Genomic DNA, 17,622 nt, shown 5'->3' on the forward strand with positions numbered 1-17,622 from the left:
ATTATCTATTTTTGATTTGTTTGTGTACTTCGTTGAGGTGTGTTTCTTGTGTCGATCTAAATCCTTTGAGATCCTTTCGAAATTTCTTCATTTGCATTTACTTTCATGTTGATATTAAACTTGCAGTTTTTAATCTGTAATATTCTTAGATGAGCTTGAATGATTCTGTATCAGAAAAATGAGAGATTAATGAGCTTGTAATGTAATATTAAAGCCTTGTAGGAGTAATGCATCCTTTAGAGGGTTTAGCGTCCGATATCTGAGGGAAAAGATTAGTAAAATAGTTAAATTTTAAACATTACAGAATATTGTAAAAAAAATCCTTTGTTTTTTAAAAATTAACTTTGAAATTAGAACCTGCTGAAACAAGGTTTTCGAGTTTGGTGTAAAGACCCTTACAAACATTCATGCGTCTGTGAAATATTTCTAAGTCGAAAATTGTAATCGTACTGCTGAACCTACAAATTTTAATATTAGAATTCGAGTACCATTATTTTACATGTATACAGCAAATATTTTCCAATTACTTGATTTTTTTAGTATATAATTTCTAATTTCGAGAAAACGATTAATTTTGAGTGTGGCAAAAATAACTTAATAGCATGTTACGAATAACGCGCATATTCTGCACATGCAGGCTGTCAGAACAAAGAATATTTTGAGTCCCTTTGTCTAATAGCTATAATACAATAGAAATGAATTATGAGAAAAGATATAAATTAGGTTTATTTTTGGTGCGAAGTGACTAATGCATACTTACTGAAAAATTTAACTACTCTTAACTTACCTGTAGGTCAAGATCCTCTAGCTGGTTAATAAATGACCTTGAAGTTGAGGTAATTACTAACCAATTATTATAAATTGCGTCATTGGTAGAAAGAGACTGTAAACTGGTTTATGACAAATATTATAGTCAAGTAAATGACGTTATTCCGATTACGCACGATAAGTCATCGATTCAGAAAATACAACTGTTATAAGGTAATAGAGCTTCCTAGGTTCGCAGTAGTAATTTACTATATTTTAGCCTATTGTATAGTTAAATTTAATCTGTTCAGTCGTCTTGTACTTTTATTGGTTGACATCTATTACTAATTATAAAATTTAATACTAATTGCATTTTAATTTAATGACGTTTGATGTATTTATTGATTGACATTTTTACTCTGTCAGTGTAGGCCAATTAAATACATACATATGAAGGTATATATATAATTTATTTAAACTTTATTTATTTAATATTGTTTTAACTGAATGCTTTATCGTTGGATGTTTTTTCTTTGTACTAAGAGAAAACCACTTTGTTTTAATTGCGAATCCGTTAAACACATCGAACCGCGTATATTTACTCAATTTTGTCCTAACTGTTGATATTTAATTGCTAATTGTATTTACCACTTTGTTTTATTCGTTTCAAAATGAAAAGATCTCTCTAATACCGTATTTAATTTATATTACGTTGATAGCAAAACCTTTGATATATTAAGTTACATCCTTTTAGTACTTAATGCATCGTAATAACGTTAAATGATATTATTACAGATTTCACGATAATATTTCATATAATTAACATGTTTTTTCTAAAGATTATATATTTCGTTAATGATTCATATTAAATCTAAGTTTATATTTGTTTAAATGTACTTTTTATTCAATTTTCAAATAATTCATTCATTCTTATCTAGTAATAATAAGAGAAGACAATCTGTATAATTAACAATGCTATTCCGCTGCCTTTTCGACATTATGTACTGGTAAAATTAAAAGTTGTTTAAATATAGGAATTTGAGGTTCTGGTTAGGGAGATCAAGTTGAGGGGTTGCGGTCAGGAAAATGTAATAATTTATTCATTGTTGTCTAGTAATAATAAGAGAAGACAATCTGTATAATTAACATCGCTATTCCGCTGCCTTTTCGAAATTATGTACTGGTAAAATTAAAAGTTGTTTAAATATAGGAAGTTGAGGTTCTGGTTAGGGAGATCAAGTTGAGGTTACGGTCAGGAAAATGTAAGAGCCAGTAATGCTACGGCTGAAATACCGCACTGTGCACGGATCGTTAAAAGACTTCTCAGTGTATTTAACGACTAACCTTCATATTCAAATGTAGAAAGCCGTGATTTTAAATACGTATAGAATTTTCGGAATTATAACAGAGGCAGCTCCGATCCCAGAAGGTTACCTTTTGAGCAGTTTTTTTTTTTTTTTATGATGAAACAATTACCAGTGGGGTCTAAATGTATTGTGGCTTTTGCCCATAGCGCGTAGGAAAAAAGGGATTTCTTTTGCGTTTTGCTAACGGACCGATTGGACCCTAAACTGTTTAAAATAAGTCATAAAATAAAATGATTTTTTTTCCGTATTTTAGGACCAATCTTTTATTATCATTAAGATAAATAAAAGGTAAAGGCAAAGAGGCTAAAATATTTTGCAATAGAATTTATCTGATTTAATACAGTAATGTGTGATCATTTTACCGGTAGGGAAGAATTTTTTATCTTTAATTGCAGTAACTACAATCATACTGTAATTAATATAGACTAAGTTTTTACAATAGATAAAATGCAATATATTGTTTATTGCATTTTTTCAGAATAATTAGAGTAAACGTAGCATACAGTTTTCATAAATATAAATAAGACAAAGTTTCGTATAAACGAAAATTGGCGTGTTGCATTATTTCTTATTCAGCATTATACTCTAGAAACATTATGTCACCTGTACGTGAGTCATCTCTATCTTGTCTTTTCTCAGAAGATTGAGCTTCAGAAATATCATTCATATTTATTGGATTTCCGAATATCGGATGATTGGAACTTTAGTGTACATGTATATTTTCTCTTTTATTCAGATGTGTTCTTATTGGATTGAGCTTAGTATTATTGTGTTTTTAAAAGTTATTATATTTAAACTTAAAAAATTAGTTTTTATTTTTAAGCCACCTTGACTTTAGAGAAGTTTAATTATCTGATTTCTATCTATCTGATTTCAAAATTTGTTCAATCTTTTATAGATTTATACGTATATATATTATTATTTTATCTTGTTTTCAGAGTTAAAATTATATACAAACTAATTAGTAATAGATTCGGGCAAGATCCTACTGATAGATTTTTTATCACAGTGAAATGACTGATCATTTACTATTCGAAAAATTGTAGTGGCTTCTTATTTAACTATTCCAGTTAGATTTCTAGCAGGGTTATGCTTTTTTTATTTATATCTCCTATGAGTAGTAATTGTAAAAAAAAAAACAACATTTTTTTAAGTGGGCATTGTCTGTTATAATGTATAGTAATTAAATATAACAATGGAGGCCATTTATATTTTATAATACTCACAGAAGACATTATTGTGGTTTCTTTTAAACTATGAATATAAATATCAAATACTACACATATATAAGATTCTTAGTGTGAATAAAAAAATATTTTTTAAGTATTCGTGATGCAAGATTGGTGGCACTCAATTATACGTAAGTTGGTGTACGCAAGCATTCAATAAAAAACATTGAAAAAAAATTTAAAAACATAAAGCCTAACTAAAAAATTATTTGTGTTTGTATTTTATACGTTCGTTTACGATGCACTTTTTAAGTTCTGTATTTTTTTTTATCGAAGGTTACCGTTCTCTATTATCAAGAGGAAATCTTTTATTTTCTCTTTATCATTCCTTTTATTCGCTCACTGAGAATATGTGTATGTTTGAACAGGCGCGTGCATTTGTACAAATTTCTACTGAAATGAACATACACGTATTTCATACATTCTTGTAGTAATGCAATGGAAAACATTTCTTTTATCTCGAGCGTACTTTCAAGGAAGCTTTCAATATCTTTGTACGGACAAAGTTCTAAAGTTCTGAGTAGAAACTTTCCACGTTTGTAAAATCTTACCTTAGGGAAAGCGAACATATATATATATATATATATATATACTTGTCGCTTAACTATTGAAGTACTTATTCTAGACCGTAGAGAGTTAAAGCTAACTTGGAATTTGGCCAACGTTCACTTACCTACTATCTACACAGACTTTACACATTAATTGAGAATAATGGAAGTCGATATACTGTTAAAAGTGATAAATTGGTTATATAGGAAATTGAATAACGTTGTTAATTAATATATTAAATTTATATTTATCTTTAAAATGGACCCTTGTTGTAGATCTTAATAGTTTTTATATTACCTTTTATTTTTATTTGTTTAAAAAATTTTATTTTGAATTAATTATTTCATTTTAAAAAATGTATAACGTTTGAGACAGTTTTATCGTATGTAGGACTTTGAAGAGAATTTTATGAGTGAAGAACTAAAATTTACCAATTGAAAAAGTTTATCAAATTTTCCTCTGAATCAACACGGTTTTTTATTATTATTATTATTATTACTTAATTCTTTTTTAATTTTATCACCGAATTTATAGATTGATCTTAAATCCGGTTTGGTTGTACGGTAACCAAACTGATTGTTTCTCAAAATTCCCTGTCATTTTTAAAATATAATACTTTCTATCGAAACTCAAATACAAATAGTTAATGTATCATTCTATGTAACAACACATTACATTTAGATTTACTTATCCAGTATATTAACAACAAATTATATCGTATGTGGGTGTGTGTGCGTATATATATTTATTTACATTTTAAGGATAAACTGAATTACAGCCCTTATTAATTAATTGTCAATTTGTTAGTGCAGTAGAGTTACCAGATTTACCAAATAACCAATTTTCTACGAAGATTAAAATAACTTATTTATACAGTTATAAAAAATAAAAATTTTACAACTGGACAAAAAATTAAAACAATTCAATAAGTGATTTGACCATATAGGAACTCTCAGTGACTACCTCTTTAAAACAATCTTTTATAATTTAATTGTTAAATTTTTTTAAAAATATTAAATCTAATAGAATCGGTAAAAATAAGTTAAGGAGATTTTTAATGATATTTTTTTCAGCGATTTGAAATAAATTATTCCAGGATTCCGCATACACTTAAACACTGTTTCGTGGAAAAGTTAAATGTTGTATATGATAAATTAGTTTATATTACACAGAAATTTATAAAATTGACTAAAAGAATAATATTTTTGGAAAATTTAAAAGATCATTTATTTTCAGTGTCATTAAAGTAAAATTATAGCCAGAAAAATGAATGATTTGGTTCATATAAAATAGAATATTATTTCTGATAAAATTAGAACTATTATTGACAGACATCATGAGGGTAAAAAGTATGGTTAACTAGGAATTTGATTTTGAATTACGTTATATGTGTAATTATTTCCTGTAATCTCTCTTTTTTTTTTGTAATAGTACTGAGTGATTGAAAAGTTACTCCCCATTTGAAAATACTGTTAATTTATTTATTAACAATAATTTTTGTAAGAAATGGATACGAGGGAAAAGCGTTTAGTACGAGGTTTATATAAAATTCGATATGGCCACCACATTTCGCTACCACCCTCTCGAGCCCCAAGGAATCGCATCAACTGATTTCACCAGGTACTCTTGTAGAATGAAAGAGAATTTTTCGTATTCGACCTTCAAGTTCTTCCAAAATCTTTGGTTTGAACAGTAAACTGGCTACTTTAACAAACCACAAAGAATAAAGTCACAGGGTGTTTAAATCAGGACTCCTGACTGTCCACTCACACGGACCATGACGACCCATAAAATTTTCCTGGAAAGTAGGCATTCAGCCTTTCATGAAATGTGAAGGGGCGTCATCTTACATGAAAATCAAATCTTCAACGTTTTTCTAAGCACTGATAACTGGACAAATTTCATTTCGCAGCATGATAGGTACCTTTCATAGTATCGCGAAAAGTGACTGGAACCACAATCCTGACCGAAGTCATCCACACAATACCGTTACTTTGGGCCGACTCTGCATTTTCCCAGAGATAACAGAGGATCTTCTCCTACCGAGTAGTAACAGTTGTGACGGTTCACAAATCTACTGATGTGAAATACCGCTTCTTCACTCGAGAGGATATTTTTAAAAAGAATCTGACCACTGTTCTTACCAAGCCAGCATATTCTCACCAAACACAATGCAAATGTCACTGTCTTCAGCGGAGAATAATTGGCAGTAGTACAGATTAGATTTTCATACTGAAAAAACACAAAATATTTGAGACAAAAATTATCGTAAATAAATAATTTATAAGTATTTTAAAACAACGATTTACTTTTCAAACCCCCACTACTTTTGCACTGTTAACATAACAATAGTTAAGAATGTCAATTATTACGGAAGCATAATTTGGGAAGTATGTAATGTTATTAAAATCATTTTACATCCTTAATTAATTACTTATGTATAGTAATGAATTAAAATGGTTATTAAAACTACACGAAAGTTATTAAAATGCTTACTTGGGGATTGAATTTAAATATATGATGGAAAATGTAAGATATAATTATATTCTTGCTTACCAACGTTTTATAGCCTATTCTTAAAGGTTGCAATAAAATTTTTGTATATCAGGTATGCCTGAATACATAATTATTTTGAAGAAAGTTTATTTGAAATATGTAAACGGTAAACAGCTTTCTTTGATTATTAATTTCATAAAAATCTATTAGAGCAAATATGAGTGTATTGTTCTGATATTACCGCGAAGGTTGTTATACAATAGGCTATATAACAAAATTTGTTAACTTCTCCATTGATCCAAACTTGTTCTTAGTTATCTGATTTTGTAATCGGTGGTTTTATTCTTTATAAATTTTATTTTTGATATTTAATAATCGGAGAGATTTTTAACTTAAGTATTAAAGAAAGCAAAAATTTTATAAGTTATTGTTTGTTTCGAGGCAGTATATTTAATGTTTCATGTTTAAGTACGGTAGGTAGAGTAATACAACGTATAGATTATAATAAATCTATAATTTATCATTTTAAAATAATAAAAAAAAAATTCTTTTGTGTTTGGTAAATCTTTAGATTGATAATTGAACAGTGTATATTTTTAGTCGAATTTCTATTATTTGACTGTCCAGTGTTACCTTACATTTATTTCAGTTTGCTTTATGAATTCGTTATTAATTTATATTTTATATTTTCACGAGATTAGTTATTTTCTACATCTAATTTGTACTTTTTTATTAGATTATTACAATCTGAATATGATTAGTTTATCTCTTAAACTCCTAAAACATTTACCATACACCTATAAAAGAATTTTCATTCAGAAGAAAAACAAAATTTATTTTATAATAAAAAAAATATTCTTGTATATACAACATTATATACGATATGCTTAAGAGTATTTTTTTATTTTTTATTTATGCATTTAAAAAGAAATTCCTTTGTTTGTTGATAGTTTTAATGTTTACGTCATTTGATTTTGATTATCTCGCTATAATTTTTTCATATAAATTTATATTTTTTATATTTTCAGAAAACGTCTTTTTCATATCTGTATTTCTGTGAAATAAAATATTTCCTTTTTTATAAATGTACTTCGTTGCTAGTCAGTTTCAAGTAGCATAGATAATAAAATATGGACTGATCTCGTTTCTTAGTAAGGTCAGCTTCATACAGCTGTCGATGCTTCATTCTGGTAAAAAAGTAAAGAAACAAACAAGCAATATTTTTTCATAAATTTTCGATTTTGAATCTGATGTATGTTTCATTTTTAAAAGTTTTATAAATTTAAGAAAATTAAGAATTTTCTCAAATTCTTATTCCGTTTCAGTTTCTTTGATTTAAAAAAAAAATGAACGAAATCCATTGATTTTGTAAATTGAATTTAAGCTGTTTGTCTTTGATGAATCTTAATCACCAATATATCTAAACATTTATATTAAGTGTTTTATCAGTGTATACAACAAGCTTCCTAACGCAAAATTTTTTTACAAGTAATTAAATTTTCAAACATGGCTTAAAACTTCGGTAACTTTTAATTTTTTTTATGATTTTCTAATTTGTTTTTTTTTTCTTTTTTATAGGTAAGACTATTGAGAATATTGCTTCTGTCTGTCGTTTGTAAACTACCAGGTAATCTGTTCTTCATTCATATTTATTGTAAACAAATCAAAATTTACTTATTTTTATAATTAAATTTTATGATAATGAAAATAAATCTGACAGAAGTTTTTAAGACTTATTATTTATAAAGTATATAAATATAAATATATAAAACATGTGAATCATTCATAATCAACATCCAGCAAAAATTACTGAAGATAAATTGACGAAAAATTTGTGTACTCGTTATTCTTACGGTTTAAATTTACATTAGGAATTGATTTTTTTTTAAATTCCGAGTTTAAACGGCTAAAATGGAATAACAAAGAAATTTACAAATTTTTGAATTTCTCGGTAACAAAATGTAGACATCAATCTTCATGTGAATATCTATCTATCTTTATTAATCTTCATATGAATATCTAAAAAGCAATTTCATTTTTTTTTTGAAATTCCAGTTTTAAAGGGTTAAAATGGATTTTTGAAGGTTTTTTGAAACCTGTCTATTTTTTTAATTTCTCGTTAACAAAGGAAAATATCAGCTTGATTTTCGGTGTGTATAATCTTTTTGAGAATATCTAAAAATCAATTTCGAAATTTTTTGAAATTTGACTTTAAAGAGATGAAGAAAGGTAATAAAAATTTGAACAATTTATTGCAAATGTTCCCCATTTTCGACTAAATTAAACGAGATATTCAGTAGATTTGAGTTTGCAAGTATTTTTGAGATTAATATCTAAAAACCATTTTCATTGTCAGGTTCCTTGACTAAGTAACATAAAATCAAAAAAATTGACCGCGGGGCGGGAAACGCAAGTAGTCATATAGAGCGAGCGAAGCGCGTCGGGGATGTTAGTATATGTATCAAACAAAATGTAATATGTTTAAAATAAAATGTAACTTTTTACTACTTCCTGCACGTATACATTTTTTAGAATACAAGATCGCTATTTCATATATTGGCTCATTCATTTTGCCGTATTTGTAGGGTGCCTATTTTTATCGATATGTGTTATTTCTTTTTAAGGTGTGGCTGCTGATTAACTTTTAACGCTTAGTCAACGCTGAATAAGCTTCAATTAAGTAATTTGTCAAATATTTCTTTGATCACTCATTCTGGGAATCTTACTAAGTTCAGTCTGTCGTAGTCTGTTATTTAGGTCTCTAACACGAGGATTCCATTATTATAATGATGAATAATTAATTAAGAGCTTGTCTTATTAATTTGGATAAAAATTGTCTTATTAATTAATGTCACTTCCACTAACTTATTTTAAACTTTGAAAAATTATTTTTCCCCGATCCTAAAAAAATGAATCCGCTAAAAGTTCTCCTAAATTTTCTGATTAAATTATTCAGCTAATAAAAATGTAAGTCTCATGTTCTAATTGCAAGAATGCCAGTGAAACATATATCTACGAAATTTATTTCAAAACTTTCACTTTTGTAATGTATTCATATATTTAATAAAACACGTTATAAACATTTGCCGAAACTATTTAAACTAATGTAGGACTTTTTTAACGCCTCAAGCTTTTTTTAATAATTTTTAAAAAATCATTTTAGTATGGTAACAAGTTACATATTGACTGATTTAAGCAACTGATAAGTACGGAATTGAGAAATGTAGTAAAACTGGAATAAGACCGCAGTTAGTTCGTTAGAGACTTCAATTTAAATCGAACTTCTTTTTTCACTAACTAGAATTATATAATCGTTTCTGTTATGACTGTTGTGATTTTATTCATCACTTGCCGTAATACGTTTATTTTTAATTTACTAATTACTACAGACTTATTTAAAAATTGTTTAAATTCTAAAATTTGATTTACTCCAAATCAAATTGATTTCCTTATTGATATTTTTTTATTTTTTGTATAGCGTACCACGTGTAATATGTTCTAATATAAATTGTATTATTCGTACTGCCCGATCATGTTAACATCACGTTTATTGAACTCGGCGAATCATCGTTGCCGTAAAAAACAACGAGCATAATGAGTAAAACAACGGTGAATTGTAATCTGCAGAATTTTTCCTTTCAAATACTATTTTCTCCCCGTCATAATAACGATTACTTTTAATTACCATATACATTTCTTATCTTGCTTATCAAAATGAACTTTCAACTCGCACTTCAACCTTTCTCAACTGAAGCGGCTTGAATTAGAATTGATAACTTGAAAAATGTTTGTTTAAAAATGTTATAACTGGTTGAGGGGATAAGGTTACTTATTAAAAAGTTAATAATCCATATATTTATATTGGATTTGCTCTTTTCACACGGGCAAGTTCTGTAGATTAAAAACTATTCGAAACATTTTTTTTTCAAGATATTTAGTAATATAAAAATTTTTGTATTACCAAACTGATTGAAGTATAAAATAAGCCAGCCAATGAATATTTCAACCGTATTATAAAATTAATTATTAAGCTTTTAACTCATTGACAAAGATAAAGCAAGTAGTCTATATGCCAAAAATTTCAAAATCAGTAGATTTAACGAATATTCTGTAAAATAATACTACAGATAATAGTTTAATAGACAACAGATAATAGTTTATATTACTTTGATGTCGGAAATAACTATATAAAATTTGACAAAAAAAAAAAAATGTAAAAAGATAAACCTCACTTATTTCATGCAACAGTAATAACACGGTATCTAGACTCATGCTGTATAAGCATGACTCATTGCTGTATAAGCCGGTAGCATTACCCGATGTGCTTTAACGGGAGGTGGATTAGCCAATACGTCACATGTTTTTCTACATGTGATGCTTAAACTGGTAGTGCAGTAATTCAATTTTGTGTTAGATATTTACCAGTTCGTTTGGCTTCAATTAACAATAGTCTTATTTAGTAACGATCGACCTAGTCTGTAACACTAACTTCTTCTCCATGTGTTGAACTTACTACCTGTTTGAAGCACTATAACTAAAGATATAAATAAAAATACTAAAAAATTTATTCTTCCGGAGGAAAATTTTAAAAAAAAATGGTTTAAATATGTACTTCAATTGAGTTTTTTTTTTTTGCTGGTAGGTGAAAGATAAAAAATCAAAAGAACAAGCAGATCTAATCCAATGTCAGGCCGATAGTTTTAAAAAAGAAAATACCGTTAACTGAACCCCATCGGCAATATTCAAAATGAAGTTTAAGTGACCGCACATTTAAATTCATTTAGAACAACGTTTTTTAACAGCAATGTAGAACGGTGACCTGAGTAATTTTTGTGCAAAGATTCAGGTTGTGCAGTTTTTAATTCTATATAATAAAAAAATTGCTTGCAGTGTTGCATAACGTTTATCTTTGTTCTGCATACGTACTTGAATGATTTTGTAATAATTAAATAATAATTACGTTACCCCACTTGCATCTTGAAGGGTAATTTTTCTGTGCAATTATAATTTATATAAGGTTATTTTAAAGAATAATATTTATTGTATATGTATTTGTTGAACAATTTTTATAATATTAATTTTTTTAAAGGCAATGAACAACTAGCACGATAATGAGAAATTTTATTGGCATTTTATTTCAACTACCGTTAAGTTTTATTTTATCGTAAAATTTAATCATTGTGTTCTTATTATGAAGAATATTTACGCTAAAATATTTCATTATTGACGTCACAGAATCTGCGTTCAATATCGTTCCGTACTTTTTTTAATATAATTGGCCGTCTTTTCCAATATTTTCTCGCAGACTACCCATTTTTTTTATCTCATCTTCTATTGTAATACTTTTACTGTGCTTCATACTTCTGACGTCATTTTAAATATCTTCCGCGACGGAATTCTATCATTCTTTTGTAAATATAATAACCTTCCTGTAATAATCTCTATAGTAACCTCTTAGTAATACAATATTATAACCTTTATTCTTTTCCGCTCTTCTCACAGAATCATTCTTTTTACTGTTGTTATAAAATTAATTTTTAATTAAATATTAATTTTATTAAGATTAATAAGTTTTTACGCGAAGTATTTTTTTATTATTATTTTTAAAATATTTCAAAAGTAACTTACGTGACTTGTAACTCCGTGAATTTTTTTTTTTAATATAAATATATCATTAATTCGATGTTAAAATTCATTACTTATCTTTTGTTATTAAAACGTAGATTTTTAGTGTTGCTAAAATATTTTTAATTTAAGATTTTTATTGAATTCTCTGGACTAAAGCCTAATTTTTTATTTACAAGCGCGTACGGAGTGATAACGATTTTTATTTTCCTGGCATCATAGCTGTAGAGCTATCCTGCAAGAAGGAAAATATGGTAATCAGTCAAAAAATAGAGTATGGGTTTTTGTTGCATTTCTCGACGTTTCATGACCCAGGTATCCAAAAAAAGGGGGGGGGGGTAATGTTCTCTTCGTACGTATGACATCATACTAACAAACATTACCCCATTTTTTTTTGTTTTTTCCAACACGCCAACACAGGTACATACGTGTGTTGGTATCTTTGAAGCTTAATAACTTATGACTGGATAAACCAATTCTGATGAAATTTTGTACAGACTCGTGTATATGGAGCAATTTGTCCAACAAATATCTCCAGTAAGTCAATATCTCCAGGGAGGTAGATAATTTTTTGGGGTCAATTTACTCAAAATATTGCAAATATTATTAAATATAAACTCCACTTTATATTAAGCTCAGTACATGGGCGCATGTACCATTTTTAAGCAAATTTTGCCCCAAAATTCCCCTTTCCCAAAAACTGAAAAAGAAAAATTTTTATTTATTGCACATTTTTATAATCTATCTTTTTTTGTCTTACTAGGCATTAGTGTCAAAGCGACCCAAAAAAAAAAAAAAAAATACTTTAGGTGCAGTGTAGCGGGGAAGCGATCTAAGTTTAAAAAGATATTTTTTTTAATTTCTAAAAACCACTTTTTTGGTGTATTTACACTTTTAATAATATTTTGAATAATAATAATATTAAAGTTTAAATAATAAACTTTTTAATAATAATATTACAATAAATTTTCTTTATAATTCTTCCCCACCGCGCAAAAAATAAATCTTAGGTAACTTTTTATTGATCGTATATTTTTCAGTGGATTTTTTTTTAGTGTCTTTCATTTAATAAAATAAACATAGAAAAATAAAAAAATAAAATCTTGGAAGGTGAATTTGTAGGTGGGAGAGCAGCAATAAATGAAAAAAATAGCAATTTTTTTAAACATGTTGCTGTTTATTAAACATACAATGGGAAATTTTCAATAAAAAACTTACCCCATCACAAATTACCCCACCCAAAAAAAATTCTTAGGTAACTTTTTCATGTATAATTTTTTCACTGTATAAAAATAAATAAGCAACGCAAGGAAAGTATTACTACTTTACTGTCAGATTTCTTTAGTATGTAATATTATTTATATGTTATATTGGCATTTTCTCTGAGAGCATATATTTTTTGTCATATAATTCCAATAAATTAATAAACTAGTGATTTTTATTGCTAATAACGTACGGTGGTGACGAATTCGAGTTCACCTTTATTTACTGAAAAATGTTTAATAAATTTTTGATAAACAAACCACTTTATATGATTATGGGTAGTTTTTAATCAGCAAAATTTCCTTTAAAATTTCAACTAAAATAAGTTAGTTTCCTATTAATTTATTGTAGCTGTTATAAAGATGTTCTTTGAAAGAAAAATACAATGTATAAGTACATTGTACAATGTATACAACATCCTAGTTAAAATGTGTACATAATGTTATAACCAAAGACCACAGTGGTTTCGGATTTATAAAAATCTTTAATCTTACACTTAACCGGTTCGTTTGTCTCATCTTTCCTTTATATTAAACTCATCACTGAAGGCCCAAGTTTTAATAATAATTAAAAAAAAAATTATTGTTATTTTAATGTCTAAATAATTTTATTAGAATATGGAAATACGTAGGATCGTATACGATTTAATTATCTGAAATTTTCATCTAAATTATAGTAATTTTATTGCTGAATGTATAAAATAAAAGGATTTCTAAAAGCATTGCAAAATAAAATGATTTTATGGAATTTTAAAGGAATTGAGAGGCTTATCTTTTTAAGTAGATTTCTATCCCATCAAAATTATTTTCAAGTTTCAAAGATCAGTGCCATTTAAAATAAGGAAGGTTTTTTGATGAACTACTAACTGAAATTATAAACTTCTGGTGATTTTCGTTTAATCAGATAAATATGTAGTAATGATTCAAAAACAAGTTCAAAAATTAGTTAATTATATAAGTAATGATAATAATTATAGTTTATTTTAATTTTTATTCCTGTATAATAATATGTACGATTATATTATTTTTACGGCCTAAATTGAATTTATGTTTGCTTTTTTTTACTTAAACATTATGTAACCAATGTGTTAGTTCGAATTTATTGAATGCGTTAAAATGTTCTTATTTTACAAATTGCAGTTTAATTAAGAGACAAATTTATGTTGGTTATTACAGAAAGAAAAATAACGAGTATTGTTTTAATGATTTCTAATTATTTTTGATTAATTACAGATTTTCTGTTGATTTGTTAATAATTATTTATAACAACGTAAATTATGTTATACCTTTTCTGTTGTAAAGTTAAACTCTTGTTTTTTTATTTGTTGTTAAGTATAAATCTTTTTTCAGATTGATCATATACAAACTCAGTTTTAATTTCGCATTTTTTTCTTTTTGCTTTTTTTTTACTGTATATATGAAAACAGGTCAGTATTATCTACTTAATGTAGACCTATATTTTCTCCAACTTTTTAATATGAGAAGGCTTTACTTACGCGTTATAACTATCATATAAAAATTTATTTATTTATCAGGGAGACGTGGGTGCACGAATACACATCTCATAAACACGATTACACGTTTTCGTCTATGGCTCTGTCTTTCTCTCTCTCTTCGTATATCTGTGTGCGTGTATGACTGTTGTCGGTAACAGGTCTGGCCTCATTAAGTATTACATCCATGTATGGTTATAAATAAAAATAAATTTATATGCTATTTTTAGCGAGCAAAAACAGTATTGATAAAAAAAGAGACGTCTGTTAACTTTCACCACCCCAATCCGCTGTTTATTTGTATGTTAAGCAAATGTGTCATACAGTATTGGACAACTCGTCATATTTATTACGTTGACTCCTGATATGAGTGGAATTGCGCGCGCGCTCGTACAGAGTTTAGTTGAGAAATATTCTTTTTTTCTACTCGGTCACACATTTTCTCTCATCCTATGTTTCTCTGTCAATCTCTATTTCCCCCTTCATTGCATTTCTCTCTCTTCGCTCTGTCTGTCATCGAGCAAACAATTAACTATGTACGTAAGCTATATACGTATTTAGCCTAATCAATAGATGTGCCTGCACACCCCTTTCTGAAGCTGTTGTGACAATCAATGTTGCGTTTGACAGTGCATAAACTAAACTGCTTTTACCCTTATTTAGGTTTCTATTACCCAATGTCGAGTCATTCTATAAGCGGTTACGCATTTATGATGGTAAATTCTTGTTACTTTTGTATGTTTATTACTCTTGATTTATCATAACTGTTTCTTTCTTTAAAGCTAACCGAAGTTATAAACGACAAAGCGAACCGAATTTTGTAAGTACGAAGTTGTTAAAATGAAGAGGATTGCGCTTTCAGTTGCTGATAGATGACTGATATTTTTTTTTGTGAATTGCGAATCTAAATAATATAATTACGTACGTACATGATTTCGATTAACATCGGGATAGAAACTATTGTAAAGGAAAGAAAAATTTCCATTAAAACTTTAAGCGATCTAAGCTTTTTGTTAGAAAAGAATATCACTCTACACAAAAACAGCTGTTCCGACAAGTACAATGCCAGCAGCGTATTTCATGTTTACGATGAAACGACTGTACTCTTTCCTAACAATCAGCGAAGGTTCCCGCCCGTTTAAATGGAATTTTTTTAATTTATAACCTTTTCAACAACCCGTTGTTAATTGATATTATATATGGTAAGTTTTATTACAAACATAGTTCATTACAACAAAAAATTTTATACTTTTTCCGAAAGCCGAAATAGGAATTTGTTTAAAATAATCGCCATACTGAAACCAATACAGTAAACAATTTTAAAAATGTATAGAAAGACTTCTGTTCTTAAAGAAGTTATAATCCATTATTTACTATATTTCAATTTGTAACTATCACAAAAAGAAGTGTTAAACGCGATAGTTTTCACGCGTAATTTGTTGAGATGCCTATTAGAATTGTTTAAATAAATTGAAGCTATCAATTATACAAAATAGTCAAGATTTGAAACGATATAATTCTTAATTTTTTCCATCAAGTGGTTCCTAACTTGTAAATATTTACAAGTTTTTTTTTTTTATTAGCGAATATAATCGTGTGTTTAATGCCATTTTAATAAGGATTATAGGTTGAATTGTTGCTTTTATTCATGTTATGGTAAATTATCAATCAACTTTCGTTGTATAGAGCTTAAAATAAATTAAAAATTATAACAGTCATAAATTGATTTATGATTTAATTTATTTATGTGATAATGCAGCTTATTAGTCCATTAATTTACTTAATTACCAGTAACTGTTTACTAAACGAAGTCTCGTTAATAAAAGCCGGTAAGTTAAACAGAAAGTTTTCTTTTACATCCTACCATTGAAACTATTGCATTAGAAATCAACCCGATGATATTTATTCAGTTCTGTTTACCTTATTGTAGCTGAGCATTATTTTTATTTTCCTGGCGTCTTTTTTTGTAAATCGAATGATTTTGTAAACTTTTACCAAGAAACTCATGAAAATTTCATTTTTTCTTCCATTTTTACGAGTTTGCTGTTGTTTTATTTTTATTAAACAGTATTTTTACTTCAGTGATTGACCTCATTTTTTAAATGTACTGCAATGTTTAACCTGTAGGTCTATTATTAAGCTAGATTTAAAATATATCTTTTGATATCGCACTTAAATAAAGTTAAGTCCTATAATAATGTTTTTGTTTAATTTGCAGATGTTTTTTTGTTTCCGTTTTTGTTACAAATAGAACATTAAGTAAGGTACTTTGAAGATAGATTGATTGATGATAGTGTCTCGATACAGATATTAGAGTCTATTCGGTCGACCGTCTTAAAACTACGTTTTATTATTCAATCGATAACAGCCGTGTAATAGTAGTAGACAGATGTTTTTAGCGCTTAGTACTTGCAAAATTTACAACCTTTGTTTGTGTAATATATTATATTAACACTTTTTTTCCCAGTAAAGTAATTAATTAAATGTCATGTTAATCTTATAAACTAATTAACATGATTATAATTATGTAATTATATTGATCGTCGTAGTTATTTACTACTACTTTTATAAGTTTAGTTTTTAAATCATTTTTTTCTTGAGTAATAATATTAAGCATTTTATATTATTATGTAATATTTAAATATTTCTACTTTATTGTATACATTTCTCTCTAAGAATACTTACGTATAAAGCTTGAGTAATTAGGAAAATTTGAATATGTAGCGGGATTTTTACATTTTGCTAAGAATAAAGAATACCATTAATTATTAAGGGATTGCAAAGAAGATTTAAATTTCATTCATTCTGAATAAATAAAGAATTGGTCGGTAAAATTATCTACTTTAATCAAACC

At 27.3% G+C, this 17,622-nt stretch overlaps 1 protein-coding gene across 5 annotated transcripts in view; it reads left to right on the plus strand.

Moving 5' to 3' along the window:
• Dyrk2 (Dual-specificity tyrosine phosphorylation-regulated kinase 2) overlaps positions 1 to 17,622 on the plus strand; it is a 395,412-nt gene that overhangs the window by 261,260 nt on the left and 116,530 nt on the right. The window contains exon 1 of one of the 5 annotated variants that reach the window (XM_075356131.1): positions 1,183 to 1,203. The exons of the other annotated variants lie outside the window; for them this stretch is intronic. Coding sequence (XP_075212246.1) covers positions 1,198 to 1,203 — 6 coding nt within the window. The 5' untranslated portion in view covers positions 1,183 to 1,197. Of the gene's footprint in view, positions 1 to 1,182; positions 1,204 to 17,622 lie in introns of those variants that run through there. 5 annotated transcript variants of the gene reach the window in all.

Source organism: Lycorma delicatula, chromosome 2, assembly GCF_047948215.1.
Source record: "Lycorma delicatula isolate Av1 chromosome 2, ASM4794821v1, whole genome shotgun sequence".
Classification (NCBI taxonomy): Eukaryota; Metazoa; Arthropoda; class Insecta; order Hemiptera; family Fulgoridae; genus Lycorma; species Lycorma delicatula.